The 20,734-nt window shown below is 42.0% G+C and overlaps 1 protein-coding gene across 1 annotated transcript; it reads left to right on the top strand.

The window, feature by feature from the left end:
- The first annotated feature begins 4,617 nt into the window (after positions 1-4,617).
- Positions 4,618-17,239, top strand: si:dkeyp-69b9.3 (myocardin). The gene is given in 17 exon segments (XM_044208661.1): positions 4,618-4,911; positions 5,860-6,019; positions 8,275-8,328; positions 9,344-9,399; positions 9,891-9,957; positions 10,637-10,762; positions 10,857-11,053; positions 11,248-11,388; positions 12,032-12,197; positions 12,315-12,477; positions 12,594-12,738; positions 12,869-13,468; positions 13,576-13,674; positions 13,819-13,956; positions 14,043-14,097; positions 14,187-14,402; positions 14,405-17,239. Coding segments are annotated over 16 exon segments (2,484 nt in total). The 5' UTR covers positions 4,618-4,911; positions 5,860-5,964; the 3' UTR covers positions 14,611-17,239.
- Positions 17,240-20,734: the final 3,495 nt, after the last annotated feature.

Here is a 20,734-nt window from a genome sequence, read left to right as displayed (position 1 = left end):
TCTTTGTTCCACCTCCTTTTTCAGTTTTCTTCCACTTTGGTGTCTTTTCCATACAGAAGAATTGAAGTATATTTAATGTGGCTTTTCATAAAAAGATTTTAATCATGTATAACTCTCCTTGGCAATGAACACTAGGGCCATGGTCCATATCTGTCCTCTAATTTAAGATGATCCTCAGAGTTGATTCTCTTTTCTACATTAATCACCAAAGACGAGGCCAGACTTCGCATGGATCTTTGTAAAGAGAACAAAAAGAAAGAAAAGATACCTGATATATACAGTATCTGCTGGACTGCCTCCAGGGAGTAATTGAGTTTGTAAGACAGGCCTCTGTTTTTTGCACTCTCAATTTTCTGCTCCATTTAAGCCACAGAGCCTAACAGAGCTAAGCTCAAGATAAGTTATTAAATACTGTATCGCTCAAATGACCAGACTGGGTTCTTACGGCCGTCCCATTCCGTATTTGTACCCTGAACATTGTACGAATAGAGATACTTTGGCATGCTGACAGGCCTGCGCTAAGCTCCATTGTATTTTAGTTTGGCAAACTCTGTTTTATAGAGGGTCAGTGGAAGGAGAGCGGTTTAGTGGGTGTGAGGAGCAAAGGTTAACCAAGCAGTCTCTCTGAGAATGGAGAATGTGCTGCTGAGAGACAGAGTCTGCTCTTGTAGATAGTGGAGTATTTCCTCTGGTAAAACTGTAAGGGCAGATGTTAAATGCATATTTTACTTTCACTATTTTACCTTTTACTTTCACTATTTCACCTTGAATATATAACTTGCAACTCATAGAGGGAGTCTTGTTAGTTACAAAAAGATGTTTGGGCTATAAAGGACTCATAGACAAATTATAAATAACACAGTTTAAAGCAATGAACATTTTCAACAGACATTTTGCATTGCCATTTATAGCAAGGTAAAAAAATCCCTCTTGGTTTACAAGCCTTCCTCCACAACTCAACAAACACAAAAAACGCTGTGTCTGTGGAACCAAAACGGGGGAATTTTGTACTAAAAAGACTGTAACTCTGGAAAAATTCCCACTTGATTTGACTAAGCCAGACCGTTGAGGCCTCATATTAGTTTCAGCTGAAGTTTAGAAGTAATCTTTGCACAAGAAAGGACAGTGTTTTGTCCCCCATCTCTTCCACTGGAGACATGTTAAGAAGTGATCTCTTCAGGGCCAGTTTGAACAGGAGGAAAGATTACAACAACAAATAACTTTTTCGCCTTTTAAACTATTCTTAACCCACATCCTTTTTTTTTAGCACAAACTCAGCTATAAGTCTAACTTTTTATTTTGTCAATTTAACAAAGTATAAAGCCAGGAACCCAAAATACAAGAAAAATGACACAGGCACCCATAAAAATCCACACATTTTTAGTGATAATCACCTTAAAATATTAAAATATTATAGAACAGTTTAAGGTTGTGCAAAATATTGTTTCACTGTTTATATGCACAAATACAGCAGAAAAATGTAAGAAATAAAACTATATTACAGTCTACTTACATGTAAAGTGATTTTTATCCCAACTTGTTTTTGTACCTTTTTCAGTAAAAGTCCATGAATGCCTGTAAATCACTGAAAATATTATTAATTCATAGTTTTAAAACTGTATTTCAATAAAATGTGCTTTAAACTGGGTTTCTAAGCTAAGTTATGTAAAAACATACTCCATGTTGAACTCCAGAGGGTGCCAAAACCAAACATTCCCATCTGGTTAATGTCAATGAATGACTGTATCACTATATACTGTATGTTGATATCATGTTATAAAATTACATAAACAGCAACACAAGATTTTATTTATGTTGCCCACCCATTACACTCATTGTAATACCCTATGGCAATGTAAGCAGTATGCCCCTCCTCATCTATCCCATAAAAGATGGGGCCCTAACTAACAATTGTTTCTAACCTTCTTGTTGTAGAAGCTCATTAAAGTGCTACATACATATTGTTAAAGTCACTCCGAGGGTTCAGCAATTAAATTAATGCTGTTTTGTTAGTAAAAAAAAGAAAGAATACATTGACACAAAACAGATTCTGGTCCCCTAATTGACACCACTGGGCTGTTGCATCGCTGAGCCTACAAGGTCCTCAGTGCATCATGATGATGAATATTCAACTGGCCGAGTGTGTGAGATCAGCAGTCCAGCTGGAGATGTGTGTGTACAGTACAGTATGTGTGTGTGTGTGTGTGTGTGTGTGTGTGTGTGTGTGTGTGTGTGTGTGTGTGGGTTGGTAGCTATCCAGATTGTACAGAGCTTCAAAGTGCAGTGACTGACGGACAGGTGGATGACGGACAGACTGAGGATAGAAATCTGTGCAGTCTGTGTGTGTGTGTGTGGTTTGAAATCTGCCCTTGTCTGTGTGTGTGTATGTGTGTGCCTGTGTTTGTGTTGCGTGAAGTGGAACGGGCAGCAGGGCTCCTGAGTGGCACAAGGCACACGGCCAAGTGATTGAAGTGATAAAGGTAGAGGAGGAGTGGAGAGAGGGACGAGAATAGATCCAGTGATGAACGACCAGGGAGAGGCAGCAGATGTAATGAAGTGTGTTAGACTGGTATGTTTCAGCTTTTTATTCTCTTTGATACATTCGGCACTTTGATATGTTTGTTGTATATCTGCTGTGTTGCATCACAGACATCCCATTATCCCACTGAGAGCCAAAATGATGGAAAGCTAAACTATTCATGGAGGGGTTTTTATTTTTTGGGTCCAACATGCATGGCTGTCGTTGCACAGTTCAGCCACGTGAGGGCATACTTACACTTATGATGCGCTGCATGTACTGGCTCATTCCCTATGCTGTCTCTCAGCTCTCTCAAATGGTGGAGTCACACTCATACCAGGGTGAAAGGCAGAAGACAGTGAGCCCAGGGAGAGCTGGATCTACATACAAACTCTGCAGTTTCACCAGCAAAGGAGGCAGTATTGACATAAATATGAAATCGCTCATGAATACTCATATTTTATACTTATATTCCAATTTATATAATGTTTCTTAGCCTGTGTGTTGCATGTGAGTCCAGAAATATGATATTTCTCAAGGGAAAGGATAACAGCGGCGCAAGGCTCCTCGCTCACCAGACACAGTGCAGGATTAACACTATGGAGCCTGTGTGTGTGTGTGTGTGTGTGTGTGTGTGTGTGTGTGTGTGTGTGTGTGTGTGTGTGTGTGTGTGTGAGGCAGAGAGTGGGAGGGAGGGAGAGGAAGAAGGAGGGTAACAGGTGTTAATCAGAGAGGGAGTCCAGGCTGTAGAGGAGAGGGTGTAGCTGTGGAGGGGATCCAGAGGAAAAAGCAATTACATCACCTTTCCCTCAATAATGTGCCATGCTGTCAGTGCAGTCTGTCTTTATATATGTGTGTTAAGTGTATGTGTGTGTGTGTGTGTGAAATGCATTTAGAGGGCATGAGTGGAAAAGCTGTCAAAGGTGAGATTTTATAATGATGAAAAAAAGCAGACGTACTGTGCAAATGCCACCTGAAAGAGCCATCCCTCTATAACCATGTATTAAATTAAGGTTCCCATTCATTTTGTGTTCCATTAGTTGTTCCATTTTGTTCCATGGCAACCGTAATTGGCCCATGCGGTGCTATCTCTGCTCCGTGTTCTGTGATTAGTGGACCTCGATGCCAGGGTCTTTCTTTCCACATCAGATAAAATGGCAGCAACCTCCTTTTTTCTCTGTTTCCCTATTGGCTCCAGCTCTCTTCCTGTCCTCAGCGTAATAACTTCCCCCCCCCGTGTTCCCCTGCGCCCTCCCTTCCTCTCCAACTTTTGCTGTCTCCTCTGCCTCACCCTCACCCTTTCTACCTCCCCTCTCTGTCTCCCCCTCTCTATGACCTGCTGAACCAGCACACACCGTCCTGTCTGTCAAATCGACAGAACAGGTGCTCCAGCGACGACCTCACTTCCCCCACTTTTCCCCCTCTGCAGCTCAAAGGCACACTCACACATGTAGAGAGCATGCACACATAGCAACACTCTGCTACATGTTCACCCAAGTTGCTTTGGAGGCTTGAACAGCGAGGTGAAACTAGGGTGATTAGCTTGGCATCGGTGCTGATACATACTGTAAACTATATGCTGACGGTCACTGACTTACTGACCTGTGACTCTCTGTGGTTACACACACACACACACACACACACACACACACACACACACACACACACACACACGTATACTTGCAAACAAATAGTAAAATAGTACTAAATCACTTTAAGAGGGTGACCCAAAGGTGTCTTGACAGGAACATATGAGCCTGCAGTCCTGCTACAGTACATGATTTGATGTGAGTCCAAAACACTCCCGGGCTTTTCTCGCTGCCTTGTAATAAACCCTCTCTTTAACCTGCCTTCATTTTTCTATCCATCACATTATATGTGGCAATTCAGCTCCTAACATTAAGGAACTGTACTAACTTCATCAATGAGTCTACTTTTGTCAAAGACATGGACAGACAAACACACAAGTGCTTATTGTCTTTGAATCTGCTCCTCAATCAATCAGTCAGCAGATGTCAGGGGGGAGTGAATGGCTGCTGGGGTGGGAGGGTGGGGGGCTAAAGTTTGACAGTCGCTCACAGTTGGCACCAAGGATCCAGGATGCTTTGGGGCGGACAGGGAGAGGGGGCAGAGAGAGCGTGGCAGAGGTAGAGAGGGTGAGTTTCTATCGTAAGGGGACGAAGGAACCACAGATCCTTTTTCTCTTTGCATTTCACCTTTAGGAAGAAAAAGAAGAAAAAAAAAGGATATGAAAAGAACATGAAAGAAAGAAATCGTCATTAAACGCACTACGAAGTTCTCTCTTTCCCTCTCTTCCTCCATCTCGCACCTCTCTCAATTTAATCTTAAATCCACTCCAATTTCCCCCGAGGGACTCAATTCTCTCTTTTCCTGTAAGTATTCTCTTTCATTCTCTTGCTTTTATTCTCTCAGTGTTTTCAGTGCCTTCGTGTGCCTCAGTGCCCTACTGTGAAATGCCTGTGCCAGACAAGAAATCTCAATCAGTTGCTTGTTATTTGATTGCATTCATGAGAGTGAGTGGCCTTCTTTTGGACTCTTCATATTGTAAATAAGTCAGATGTGTGCATTTAGGGGATTGGGAATAGGAGGAGCACTGTGGTGATTTAGTATGCATAACCTCAGCTATTCCAAAGTATGTGTGTGTGGTTTTGTATGTGTGTGTTTGTCCATTCCCTTCAAACAGGCTTCCTTTGGGTGTTCTGTGGCCGGCCAGTTCAAATCAATATTGTTAATAGGTTGTGTGTGTGCACTAATGCAGCTTATGTTGATTCCCAGCTCTCTCTATTTGAGAGGCAGCTCCTCTTCTTTTAGTGCATGACACATTTGTGGTCCTGCTGTCACAGTGTAAATGTGTCGCGCGATGCTGTAGGTGTGTTGCGAGTTCATGTTTGTCCGCCACAATCAGTGTCCTCCAGCCCTGACGTCTGAGTATCTTCTGGGGCTTCTGTCTCTGTCACTCATGCGAGCTCGACTCTCCTCTTCCTCTTCTTCCTCTTCTTCTTCTGGCTCCTTGCTCTGTCTCTCTAAAACCCTCCTTGTCTGTTTAATTCTCTGTGTTGTTAGTTCTGTCTCTGTGGGTGGGCCTTTGTGACTCTCTGTGTGATTATGACAGGCTGTCTATAGGGAGGCCTGCTGTTGCCAGAGCAGCTCACTGCAGTGTTCAGTGTGCCTGTAGGTCTGAGAGGCTTTGCATCTCTATTTCACCCTCAATCTATCTCCGCTGTGCTTTGTGTGCCTCTATCAATATCGGTTTGTGTCTATCAGTGGATTAACAAGCATCTGTCTCTCTCACTCCCCTGCTTCCTCTGCTCTCCCAACAGCGAGAGACAGAAGGAGAGGGGTCCATTCCTCCTGGTAGAGTGACACCAGGAATTCCCTCTCTCTCTCTGCTCCACTCCCTGGCTCCTCCACCCTCCCCTTCCACCATGACACTGCTGGCCTCTGAGAGGTCGCTTCTCATCCGGAACAAGTTCCGCTCAGGTGAGGACCCTGGAGTCTCAACTCACGGCAATTACAGGAGAGGAGGATTTATTTTCCCACAACAATGGCTTTACTTTTGTGAAGGTTATCAGCTGGTCAGTCACATTGTCTATCATGTGATCAATTGAGTGAAGGTATTGATCATGGTGGAATGGATTTAGTGATTGCTACACACAGACAGAGATGTCTTGAATAGACATGAAGACATCTGAGCCCGAGGCTAAAGATCTCTGCATGTTACTGTGTGACACTTTAACCATGACATGGGTTAGTTTGTTGATGCACATGTTAAAAGAGACAGTGGGCCTTTAGCAGGAAAGTTCTTTTTATTTAAAGCCCCTTTAAATACTTGGTTTCAAATCTCTATAACATTAAATATTCATGTCTGAATAAGCAACAGTCAAAGTTAAAGTCTGGAAAAAAGATGAGTTATTGTATATAAAAATGTAGTTGAATGGACTGGTGATATCCTATCACAGTCTGTAAAGTTTCTGATCTTGAGAGCAAAAATAGTCACAGAATAGCTGAAATGAATTCTAAATGATATTACTGACTTTTACTAAACCAATATATCACTCTACTGATTACAACTTTCAGGAGACAACCAGCATTCTGTGCCAAACAGCACCGAACAACTTTGCTATAACTGCATAATAAGTTTCCCTACAAGTTGTCGCGGCTGCTGTTGTGTTCCCAGGCAGCTGTCGTAAATGGCTGGTAAAATTGAAAAGGAAACGACATAGAGACAGTCCCCTAGGTGTACAAACACCTGCTGGAAAACGTGATTCTTTAGGGCAGCTGCTCTGTTTGAAAACATGTATGTACATAGCAGAGCTTGAGGAGTATACAAGTCTGCCAGTGTATGAAACTGATGTTGATCCTTTGGGAAAAAAAACATTGGCAATTGTCATCCAATGTATGATATGATACAGTTTGTTTGAGTTCTTATTCATTGTTTTATCTGGTTTTGTTGAACTTTGACATGAATTGTTTCAAACACAAAATGTTCATGTCACTAATGTAGGCATATGCTTGTTGTCAAGGTCAATGAGGTCAAGAAAATGTTGCAATCCTCATGTTACAATAATGGTTCAGCTTGCGACCCTTGAAAACAAAATATCTACTTGCAATTCCTCATCACAGATTTTATGTGTCTATGAACTGTGAGAAATATGCCTCTAAGACTGTTTAATTTGAATGATTTTAAGAGGCCTCAAGAGGTGAAAATAGCCAGTATTTTACAAGAAAATTGCAAAAGAGAAAAAAATGTGAAAAAAGTTAGAAAAAAATTAGAAAATAGTTTATTTTGTCGTATCCTGTTAATCCTTTAATGACACCCCTCAGATTTATTTTAGGACTGACACCCAGGTTGGGGACCACAATGTTATGTAATGCATGTTAAGTGATTTAAGGTGGAGTTCAAGACTTGTATTGGGCCTCCAGTTAAAATACTAAACAATCTCATGGTAGACACACATACACACACACACGCACGCACACACACACACACACACACACACACACACACACACACACACACACACACACACACTGTCAAATCAAGCAGGAGCTCAAGTGTGATCAATACTGCTTCCCTAATTTGTGTGTTAATCTGCTTTAAATCCAGATTTTTACAATGTTAAACTTTTGTTTTGAGTTGTCAAAGAGGCAGAAAAGCAGGAAGAGTATAGTTAGCAGCACAAATGAGGATGACGTGAGTAGAAGGGGGTTGTATGAGAGGCTTGTGGAGAGAGCGGGACAGCTGAAGGGGGGATGGGACCAACAGAAATAGACGTACTGAGAGATAAATAGTTACTGCCCTCAACCCCCTGCACAGTCCTCCCCTCCCCTCGGCAGGTCTCTCAGGTCTCAAAACTCACCGAAATGTGTCATGGGGGGGGGGCACTTGGTGTAACAGGCCCAGCCCTACTCTGCTTCACCTGTTTTTGTGTGTACTGAATGTTAATGTACATGTGTGCATAGGTGTGATGTGTAGATGTGTACAGGCATGCAAGGAGATATATAATCTACAAGCATTGCAAAGTCATGGGGTAATATAAGTTACAAGGCCATATCATTTAACAGTGAACCTGCTGCCTTGCATTGCTCAACTCTTACCTTTTCAACGTCAGTGTCATTTCTTTTCCCAGATCCTGCAACGAAGAATCAAACTAACTTACTGTTCCATCATTGTAACTTGTGATATTTCATCATTCTTTAATGCAGCCAGCTCAGTCTCTGTTCTTGTCTTTCAGTCCTGCAGTTGAGGATTCAGAACCGAAGGCAGAGTGAAATCAATGCAGACCCTGGTTAGTCTATATGTATCATTAACATTGTGATTGACCTATCTACACTATGACTGCAGGTTGGATTTCATATTAATAATCTTCAGGTCACCTATTTTCACTCACAGATGATTGCCTAGTGATTAGTAAATGCCTTTGTAGGTTTTACTATATTGACCAGCTTTTACTTTCCCTTGATTTTATTTTTGGAGTATACATTACATACGTATATATTACGTTTAATTATTATATAGGCTTCAAAATAGCCTACCTTAGTTGAATATGTAGGTTAATGTTGTCATATTATACTGTATATCTAACTGAATAATTCCAGCATTAAGCAAACAAAAATTTTCATCATGAATCAGTGGGAACAATAAGGATGATAACCACAAATACATATATAATATGCAAAATGTGCATTGTATTCACATTAATAAGCCTGCATAAGGCCACACATAGAGCAGATATCAGAGATGTTAAAAAGAAAGCTTGCATATTTTCATTATAGTGAGTTTTGAAATGCAGATAACATGCAAGGACTTTCCCAAATTGGATGCAAGTGTAAATGCACAAAGATAACAAATGCTCAAAAATAACAATATGCTCTTAATGTCAGGCATTATCTGAAGATAAAGGTGTAAATAAATTGTGCTCTAAGCATAAAATACACATAAAGTCATCCAGATCTGTGCAGTAAATGTGATGCAGATTAGTCTAGAGTGTAGAAATACAAAAAAAAAACAGTCTCAGGTACTTTGTCGACAGGCAGAGCACCTTGCTCTCTCCTCATTGTCTGACTGCACATTCTGATGCCTGCCAACACAAAAGAGCGCCTGAGATGTTCCATGCTGTAACTTGGAGGGATAAGTTGAAGGCTGAAAGTGTTTTGTTGATGCACTGTTTCACCTGAGTTGCTCCTCTGCTAGGCTAACATTCTTTAAAAAAACAAACCAACATAAGAGTGTGGATAAAAATACAACAACTACCTGCTGCATTGTCATTTCATCTTATAACAAACTCTTGTTTGTCTCCATAGGGTTGAAATCTACTTGTCCCCCTCAAAAAGCAGAGAAAGACCAGAGTGAAGCTCTGGTGAGTAGCATCCAGTTTCTTAATAATATCTAACAGCATGACATTTCAACACTATAGATCAAATACTTTCCCCCTCCACATATGTCATGTTTTTCATCTATATTCATCTGTATAGTTGATTATATTTGACAGAACAGAATGAGACCACATTTTTGTTTACCTGTGTTACTACCACATAGCTGTAAATTCATAAGAAATTAATTAACACTCTTTCCCCCACCATTGAATGGGTTAAGTGGTTTTCTGTGTGCAGCCACCTCACCTAAAAATAACTAATTTGTACTAGTTTCAGTAGTGAATCTTTGTAGCACAGGCTCCAAGTGTTCCTTCAAAGACCTTGTAAATGTTCTGGGGGAAACACTGGTGTAAATGAATATTTCATTAGGCTACATTGGCACTGAAGTATACTTTTGTTTAACTTTCCCCTGAATGAACTGCATTGTAATCTCTGGGCCCTGGCTGTTGGTTTGACCTGCTGTTTCTTGATGCAGAGTCTAACTGACGATGGTGCCGCTCAGAAGTTGCCCCCTAGTGGTCTGAAAACTGAAACTGCACAAGGTGATGCCCTGCCTACAGTAATGTTGCTGCCTTCCTGTTTTACCCTGTATGCTCCCAGCAAAGTGCATAGTAACACATTTCCCTGCCTCTCTCTTTCTTTCTATCTGTATTTTTATCATATTTGTGCTGCTCTCCACTTCCTTTTGTACAGTAGTTGTGTGAGGAAATGAAGTGTGTAAATCTGGCAGTGGGCTCAGTGTTTCATCAGCTGTCAGTTAAATAGAAATGTGACCTTGTTGCACACAGTAACTCTGCATTTTAAGCAGCCTGCAAACATATCAGTGATTGACAGCACATGATAAACTCGCTCATCCAGGGATCAGAGTCATCATTTTCTGCCATTAATGACATCTCTCTCTCTCATCTCTCCTCCTCCTCCTCCTCTCCTCACCCTCTAACCTTCCTTCTCATTTGAAAAGACTATTATTATAATATCTGGCTTCTCAAACTGTCTGATTTCTTAAACAGTCCTTTTGAAAATATTGTGTGAATGTGTGTGTGCGTGTGTTCATATCCAAGGGAATACATCTACCTTTGGGCAGACTGTTTACTATTTGTTGATTTTTTGATCTAACATTTTTGCATGCTCACATCACATATGTTCTAAAATCCTATTGCTTCTCTCGATCCAATCTCCTCTCCTCTCTTTCTGCGGATCCCCCTTCTGCCCCCCCAGCAGCAAGGACTGTGAGTGGGGCCCAGAGGCAGAAGAAGGCTCGCCAGGCGCAGGACCTCACTGAGAGGATCCAACGTCCGCTTGGACCTGTGGAGCAAAAGCACGAACACACACTGCCCCTGGAGAACCGTGAGTCAACACCCATCTGCATGCACCAGCACACACAGACACCAGTCACGCCACCAGTTTTGACCTTACCTCCTTTCACTTTTCATTTCCTCAGGTCCTGCCTCTTTCCCTCTGTCAGCTGATGTCTTCGAAGATGACATCTCCTCCTGCTCCTCCTCCTCGCCCACTGAGCAACATGGCGTTCACCAATCACCAGCATTTTCTTTATTGCCAGGGCTCTCAGGTGACCAATTACTGAGTGACTTCTCAGCTGCGGGCCCACCCCTAAACCATAGCTCCGGCAATACTCAGGTGAGGAAACGACACTGAGATTTACTTTTGATTAAGACTCATGTATTGCACTATGTTGGCAGCACCAAGGAAGTCTGATAAATTAATTCCCATCAATAACCTCTGATAAACACATTAAAGTTAATATTAACAGACTGATGAGTTTATAATTAGCCTCATATGTCAACTCTGATAATCTGATATTCTGCCTTCAGTCTGGTTTGGCGTTGCTCCCGGCAACCGAGGGCATCAGACAACCAATGAGTGTAATACTGGGTGAATCAAACTCCATGGCAACAACTGGGAGACCAAATGGGATGTATCTGACCTCTCAGACCACACCCCTGCTGCCAAAGGTAATGTGGGGTTAGTGCATGCTAATGCTGTCACATAAAAACCCCATTGCACTAATTTTTCATTTGTTTGGCTCATTTAAATTTTATAAGGGTCTCTTGTTTTGAATATTTTCGTGACTCCTCAAAAAAATTATAATATCAAGAATGCAAGCAAATAAATGTGGTAATATGACATTTTCATGCAGAAAAACAACATTTAGACTGTATGTGTGTTTGTGTGTGCTTGCTATGGTGACAGGTATTCACAGCAGGTATACAGCATAAGAGATAAAAGAGCATCGTAGAGGTCTTCAACCTAACAGGATGGTCACTCCTCTGTTTTGTCAAACACAATGCTCTGCTCTAAGCTGCTCTGCATTCATTACTGTCAATTTGCACTTCTGGGGGAGCTCAGTATTTGCCCTGTAGGTTAACACATTCACACAGAAGCAGCATGGCTGTATGTCAGAACCAGCACATGCTGTCATCTAGAGATTTGTGAGGCATTTGTACATTTCATGTAAGAATTTAACCTTGACATGGGGCAAATACTGTCAAACAATGTGAAACGCACATTTTCTCTGTGATATTTTATAAGCTATGAAATTACTCACCACAGTATGGTTACAGTTTTAGGAAATGTGGGCAATATGTGTCTTTACAGACAGCTCGGCCTCCCAGCCCCACCTGCTCCTCCTCCCTGCCACCCTCCCTCAACTTCAACCATCTCCCCCGTCCACGTAAACCGCGGGACACCAAACCCAAAATGAGGAAACTCAAGTATCACCAGTACATTCCTCCAGACCAGAGAGGAGGGTCTGGGACTGGAGGTACCAACATAATTCTTTAGTTTTCTATATTTATTCAAAAATTCCTTTCATTTGTCATTTGGCTTGCTCTTGTGGCAAGGTGTTTGAATTTAGCCTAAAAAAATCCTTTATTTCCAGGCGGAGGAGCCAAACAGAAGAGCCCTACCCCTACCCAGTCTTTAGACCCTGCCTATTCCCATCTCCTGAAGCAGCAGCAGGTCTTCCTCCAGCTGCAAATCCTTCAGAATCAGCAGCAGCAGCAACAGCTACAACCACAACAACAGCTCACTGTTGTGCCCAGGTATGCTAACAGATTTTTTTTAGGCAATCCAAATTGAGCCAACTATCTCTGCTTCATTAATGAGACACTAGTCCTCACATAGTTTGGGTGAGTTAATGGTTCTGTCATTCCTCCAGGGGAGATCACAATGATCATGTGAAGTCCTCTGGAGCCATGCCCCTGAATCCCCAACCTGTTCCCGCCACAACAAACCACACCTCTGTGGACACAAACCCTGCGTCCAAGCCTGAACTTCTCCCTGCAAATCTTGTTGATCTAACAGTAAGAGAAGCATGAAAGCACTGAAAGGCAGAAAATGCCTAAGAACAATTACTATTATTTACAATTCATGGTGAAGACAAACTCTTAAGTGTTCTTTGCCCTTACACCTTTACCTCTTCCCTTTCGTCAGGTGTCAGAGTTGCGGCAGCAGTTGCGTAAGCGCGGCCTCCCTGTCTCCGGCACCAAGCCCACTCTGTTGCAGCGTCTCCGCCCCTTCCAGCTTCCCCACTCTTGCCTCACCCCTGCTCCCCTCTGCCAGCTGGGTACCAGCCTGGAGCCCCTCACCCCCTACGCCCCGCTGCCACCCAGCCAAAGCCCTGGCTCAAGCTCCAGCTCAGGACTAGACTCACCCTGCAGCAGCCCGAACCAACAGATGTACATCCCGGACAGGGGAATTCCTAATGGGATTCTCAGTGACGCTCCAAATGGAGTTCCGAATGGAATTCTGAACATTGTGCCGAATGGTTTCTCGAATGCTGCGTCAGTTAATTCGGCAGGTGAACAGTATGGTCTTACCAACGCTGTCTTCCTGGCTCCTGCCAGCACCGCCTCAGGAACTCCAAGTCCCAGTCTACCCATGTCGTCCTCCTCACCCCTGCAGTGTGGGACTCCCTGGAGAACTGAGAACAAGCAGCAGCAACAACAGCAACAGGAGCTGAGTGTGGAGCTGGAGATGAGGAAGAGGTTAAGGAGCAGGCCCAGGGACCGCTCCACTAACACTGGCAACGAGGTGAGCAAAGACAGGCTTGGATCTTTGGTCTATGAGGTGTTGGAGAATAGTTCATTTAAAGAACTACCAGAACTCCAATAATTCATACTCTTTTATCATTCCTCCAGTCTTGTGGAGGATCCCTTCATCCGTTCCTGCAACAGGATCCTGGATGCTCTAGAGGCAAGCCAGAAACAGACGCACAAACAGAGGTGTTGTTTACACAGGTAAACACACAAATCAATACACACACATCGTGGGTAATCGCTTTTCAAGGGTGCACTACAGAGCTTTCAATCTATAAAACATGTCAAACGTGAGCATATGCTCATCACCACCGGTCAACTTATTTACCCCTGCTTTCTAATCAGGTGTTTTGCTGCCAACCGTGTGATGTGATTGGCCAGGATTTTGAGCTGCCAGTGCAGATTACCGCAAGTCCTGTTCAGACCTTGCCTGGTGTTCGCAGCTTGGAGGAAGAACTACAGGAGGCTATCCAGAAAGCACAGGTTAGAGTCTGTAGATAAACAGGAGATCACCAAGAGTTCCTTTAGTACAGTGGGATTTAAGTGTTTTTCCTTTCTTTTGGCCACAGATGGACCCTCGGCAGTCCATAGATGACATTCTGGATGAGCCTATGACTTGTGTTGGTGAGTTTCCCATAATTAGTAAAGAATACAACTTAAATGGCACTCATATTTCTTTAAATGTCTAATCCTTTTTACTACTTCTCTTCCAGGCTCTGTCAATGTCTGTGATCATAAATCCCCTGCCCACTCAGTCCCCGGCCTTTCACCTCCTCCTCCTCAAGCTGATCAGTCACAGGCCTCCCAGCAGCACAACAAGGATGACAACTTCCTGCCCTCACCTCTTTGCTCCTCTCTCTTGCTGGAGCTTCCTCCATCTCCTGCTGTAATAAACCCTAGCCAGGTGATCCCAGCCCCAGCCCCACCCCCATCTGTACCTCCCCTCTGCCATCCACTGGGAAGTCACGGAAACGACGGGCTCCGACGCTGTTTGACGCTGCTGACTGGCTTGAAATGCTTACATCTGGCCTCCGCCCTCTTACTCCACCGACAGCTCCTTTTGTTGAGTCAGACTTCAGTCTGGATTCAGATCTGAATGTCAGTCGAGTGTTGGATCTAATGATAGAGCAGTGGTGAGGACTTGTGTGCGCATATCTGTTTGTACTTGTATGTACAGTAGGTGAGCGTCATATTTTTTGATGGTCATGAATGGGGGAAAGTGTATGCATCCTACTGAGGGCACAAGATTGTGAATAGCAGCCTCCATCCATCCATTCATCCATCCATCCATCCATCATTGAAAGGCTGTCAGAGTCACTGGCTCCACGCAATGTCGAGAGCTGGATTTATTGCTAGCTTTGATGGGGAACGAGAGCACAAACACATGCACACACATACGCACACATAGACACTGCAGAGCGCTGTTTAAAGGCACTTGGGCTCAGCCAGAAATGGCAAACAAGCAACACATCTGTGGATCGACACACTCCACAGCACAATGTTTACAGTGCAAAACAAAAGAAAACCTGGTGGCATATTTATTTAAACATGCTTCCTGGCTGCGCTGGGAGAATGTTGTTTCTGACTTATCTCCAAAACCCGTTGTCGGATTGGGTTGAGTGTGGCCCCTGGTGTTGACTCAGTCATTGAGTCCTAGCCATTCATAAAGCCCATTTAGAGTGTGTAAAAGCCAGACAGAGCACACAGCTTGTGTGTGGCTCCACACCCTGGTGCCAGACACACAGTCGGCATGCAGAGGGAGAAATCTGGCAGAAGCTACAAACAAGCAGTATGTGTGCATGCTCGTGCGTGTGGGCAAGTGTATGTGTAAGCTTGTGTCTGTATGCGTGTTAAGTATGCGTGTGTTCAATATGTCTGACTGTGTGTGACTGCGCACACAAGGCTGCTTTTGTTTGTATGTGTCAACACCCAAATGCTTCCATGTATATTTATAAGCATTAATGCCAAATGCACTTGTTTGCTTACAATTAAGTGTGCCTGTTTGTGTGTGGTATGATTGATCTGTGAGAAGATACGTGTGAAAGACACAGAAAAGAAGCTGTGGATTTCTGTGTCCACATTTCAGACCAGACTTTTTATTGTAGTCTCATTGCCAGCAGGCAGTAACTCCAGTGTAGTTATCCAGTGTAATCATTAGAACAACCACATTACCTTGTTCAAGTCACTGTTCTCCAGGAGAGCAATCAGGCAACCACCCCAAAAATAGGTCCCATACAAATGCACCAATCAGACAAGTGAGTTTCCTCATTGCTTTGCAAAAACAGGTGGCCATTTTGTTCCCTGATTAACCCCAACAGTGTCTGGCCCACTGCACAGTGCTTACTCTGCTACTAGAAAAGCCAGATTTAGCACAATTTCTAGCCCAACCCCAAGGACACACCTGTTCACTTAGTGTAAGTTAATTCCACAAAATGTTTTATTTGACATTGTTAATTCTTTGCTGTACATTTGACATTTGACCATTACTATTGAGAGAAAATGCACTGTAGAATTAGCACAAAATAATATGTTTGGAGAACATGTAACATGTCACATGACCAGAGGTGAGCTTGTCAGTTGAAGCTTATACAGTAAATGCTGCACATTTTCTTAATGGTGACAGTAATCTTGCTTTTATATTCTACATGATTTATTGGTCATGCAGAAATGGGCACATTATTTGTTTGCATAATACACTTTCAGTGAGTTATGTCCATTCTTAACCCCACTTAACACAATGACATTAATGGAAAAAAATCTAACAGAGGTTAGCTGCCATCAACCTCTGCTGCACCAGATAAATGTAATTTAGATACAAGATCTCATCTACATGAATTCATATTCTGCCCTTAATTTGGCTGCATGTCCCATCAATCTTTTTGGAGAGCTCTGATTGGCTCATTCTTATCTGGAAATATCTTTGTATCATTAAGACCACTTTATTTTGAACAAAAAGGAAAGTTTTGCTTCCTTCCTTGGTTTTGTGTTAAACTAAAGGGTTAAGTGCTGAGTGCAATATGATTTGTGTAAAGGGTATATAAACTGGCAGATCATAGTATGTTCATGTCGTGTTTTTTGTACGCAAACTTTTCCGTGTTGCTGCAGTTCCTTGTTCTGATGATTAGCCGTTGTCTCACTAAGCAAGACAGCCACGGTAAATTATTGGAAGAAGATATCTGTGCATAGGCAAATCTTCAACACACAGCTTTATGTTGAAGCAGTTCTTGTACAGCTTTCACTACAGAGACCATGAAAAATGCAGTTAAATGTGGATGGATGGCTATGATAATCATAGCGATCAATAAACATTGCCTGCTGCATGAAAAAAAATGAAAAGAAAATTGATAGGCAGGAGAGTAAGATGCTACCTCCTGTGACTTCCAGTGCTTTAGGGCCAACACCAGTGTTTTCCTTGTTTCTTATTTAATTTCCAAACACTGGTGCAGAGTTTCCTGGAACACTCCTGAGACAGTTTCGTAGGTTTGACTAAAACCCAGGTTTAATACTTCTCTTTTAAACTGGGTTTGATACTGACCTGATTTGAAGCTGGTTAGGACAGACATCAACTGGAAACACTCAGGTGTTTCAGGTAACTGAGACTCTGTTGGCCACTTCTGCTGCTATAAATGCCTTATTGTGAAAATGTGAGAGAAAATGAAATGTGTTTGCTTTTATTTATTATGTAACTTATTCATGCAAAAGATATCAATCACTGTCCAAAATGTTTTTAAAAGCATTAAGAAAAGTAAAGTCTTAATAGATTTTCTATGTGGTTCCTCTTTGTGTTTTATCCATGTGAAATGAGAAAACAGCTCATTGCTGTGATACGGTGCACTGAAAGGATTAACAAGTGGATTGCGTTATGAAAAAAGAACTACTGATAACTTATACATTTCACAAGAAACTGTCCCAAATGATGTCTTATCAAATATTGATGATCACAAAGTAAATTAAATATTCATTTGTACCAATATGCTGCTTAAAAATCCATGAAACAGCACTAACATCCACATCTGCTTGATGGTTAATCTTCATAATGATACAGTATTGTAATGTGGAGGAACGATGAAGCTATAAATAAAAAACTGGATAATTTATGACCTCCAGTCAGTGATCATCATAAGGCAAAGGACCACCAAATGAAACAAATAGATTTTTAATATATAGAATTTTATTTTCAGAAATGTCAGATGTTTCAGATGTTGTTCCTTAAAACACTCCATCATATTCAAAGTTACATCACGTCAATATTATTTAATATCATATTACTACTATATATATTGTTACTACTATATACACATATGACGTTTTATTTATTAATTTTATTTTAAACCCCTTGAGATGTACCATTAAGGGAGTCCCAGATATACAAGTTTAGGTCTGACTTCCACTAAATGAGAACACCCACAGCAACTCAAATATATTCTTCTTTTATAGACCTGTTATATGGACACATTTTAGGCCTTTACTGGTAGCTAAACAAGAGACTACTTGTGGCTCTGTGAGGCTTTCCTGATGCACAACGGTGCTTTGAGCTAAATGCTAATGTCAGCAAGCTCTCAATGACAATGACAACTTGCTAAGCAGGTATAATGTTTACCATGCTCACCATCTTAGTTTAGCGTGTTGGCATGCTAACATTTGCTAACTGGCAAAGTCAGGGGATCACCAAGTTAGTAGGATTCATCCTCTGGTCTGATTTAAAGTGGTGGACTGACCGATAGACCTACCTAAAAATTTGTTAATATGTCATTACAAAATATAGTAGCTGTTTTTCTCACTTGTTGTGATGCTGATGTATTCTGTATTTTATAATGATTTTTTGCATTTGTCAAAATTCCTGCAAACTGCCTCTGCTGTAAACTGTATCTCCTAATGAATGGAGAAACTTGGCTTAATGGAGCCTCATGAGTCTGATGGATGAGTCAGGATGTTTTTCCTCTCTGATGTCTTGCCAAACAACTCACATTGCTCTGTAATGCAAGAAGACGCCTTAAGAAACTCTCCTTTTTTCTCATCAGTCTTGATGACTTCATAGTCCTGTTGCAAATGAGCTACCTCTATAAAAGCAGGTGGTAAATGATTGATTGATCACAGACCAAGATGTGTTGTGAGGATCCATCTCCATTCCAATCAAAGACAAGAATATAAAGATACAACAGACAATTCTTTAGACTCACTTACAGCTCAGAGAGATCTAAACCAGCCTGCCTGTTGGTTCTACAGAGAGCCAAAGCTGCATATGTTGATAAGTTTAACCCTACCATACCTGTCTAGAGACCAAGCACAAAGAGAAGAAATAAGATGAGACAATCTACTCTCTTTGACTTATCCACCCAGGGGTGAGAGTGTGTTTTCACAGGGGTAATACTCCAAAGCTGTGACCAGGGTGTAATGAGGGATTCTCTGTAATGGCCCCTCTAGCCGTTCCACATCACTTCCTCCTTGTCCCCCTTTTGCAATAACCGCTTCCTGTGCGATTTCATGGGAATTAAAGGGAGAAAGGTGTGTTTCATATGTAAAGTAGGTAGCTCATGCTGAGACGTGAGATGGTTTGTGTGGATTCCCTCCCTCCCTCCATCTCTCCCTCTCTCTTCCTCGCTCTCTCTCGTTTCGTCTCATGGGTCGGGGTTGGGGTGGGGTGTTGGGGGGGCTAGTTGAGGTAGGCTTTGATCACTGGCAGAAGGTCGCTATGGTTCGATTTCTGTGGCGGTCCTCTGAGAGGTTTGCTCTGCAATTATAAACCATGTGAGAGAAGGCAGAGGGATGTTAATTTCTCAGCAGCTACTGTAGCCTGTCTGTCAGTTAGCCAACAGCGAAACATGAATCACATTTACAGTATGAGGCAGAAAAAGGGCATTTGGTACTACAGCAACCAATACATGGGATGTAAAATCCATTAAATAAACTCCTTACCATGTGTGCTGTGTGGTTATAAGAGACTGTAATGGCAAGAACAAATGGACTCTCTGATATAACATATACATATGACTCTTTTGTGTCCCAGGCACATAACTGTTTGGCGTCAATACTTGATCTGTGTATGATTGTTTGGACTGTGTGATGAGAACAGTTCATTGATAATGATGATACAGAACTATAAAATATGCTATTGACTGTTATGTCCAGGCTTCAGGGACACTCTTCTCCCCGGGCTGAGGAGCCTGACCCTGAGACTGGATAAATAACTGATGTTCCTTTTCCTCTGTACTCATTCAGAGCAGATTATACTGATGTATGTTTCGCTGCTGTGAGTCCGTCTGCAGACGCTTGAAGTAAACCTACAGCAAGACAAGTGGTTGCTTTGAGTGTTTCTTTATTCCGCAGAATTGCCACTACAAGACTCAATGAAGGACTGTAAGAGCATGAGGTCCTGTACTTCTGCTGGTTCCTCGTCCACAGCCTTACATATACTGTAGATACCCTAAAGTATTAGATTAAACCTGAAATAACTGATTTCTTGGCCACTTGGAGGCAGCAGAAATAAGCCTATTTACACATCCAGCAGATACAGAGCAACATTTGTTGTTTTCATGTTGTGTATCTGGCCGCCCAACAAATGTGAGTCCAACATCCGCATGCTCTTTAGGCACTAAATGCTGCACAGTGTTCACTAGGTATTCAGTTTACAACGATAATGGTGGCAGATTTACCACTTGAAATTTTTTGTTTTGATACAATGGTTCCTTGATTTCACATAGACGTAGACGCTTCTCTACGTCCAACCTTTTGCCGACTGAAATAACGACTGTTGTTAGCATATTTTATTGTATATATAGCTCCATGAGTTGGTAGAAATCTCTGTGTCTGTCTGAATCATTTTGAAACGAGAACCCTGTGAAAGGGTCTTAAACATGCACTTGATGCCTACATACATAATATTGTGCTGAAAAACTGAGGCTATAGCTATGTTATAGGCAAAAAGTCATCATCCTCACTATGGCTGGTGATCCACGTAGAAGACATGGAAATAAAGGAGCAGCATTGTTCTTGTACTGCTGGGTAGAGCTAGTTAGCCCTAGTATTACCTACAATAGAGAAAATGTAAGGCCAGAAAGTTACTTTGTTCATAACCCTATTTGGATACTTAGCTCACAGGAAAACATACTTAACACAGTTAAGTTGGTTGTACTTTATGGTCAAAAGCTTGTTTCAACCCAAATTTGCAGACTTCTCTACATCATGCTAGCACCATGTATCTACAATAGACAACCTTACAACACTATAAAAAATATATATGCCTGTATTCTAGCACTTAAAG

The sequence above is a fragment of the Siniperca chuatsi genome, linkage group LG9 (assembly GCF_020085105.1).
Source record: "Siniperca chuatsi isolate FFG_IHB_CAS linkage group LG9, ASM2008510v1, whole genome shotgun sequence".
Classification (NCBI taxonomy): domain Eukaryota; kingdom Metazoa; phylum Chordata; class Actinopteri; order Centrarchiformes; family Sinipercidae; genus Siniperca; species Siniperca chuatsi.
This window is presented reverse-complemented; position numbering and strand designations above follow the sequence as displayed.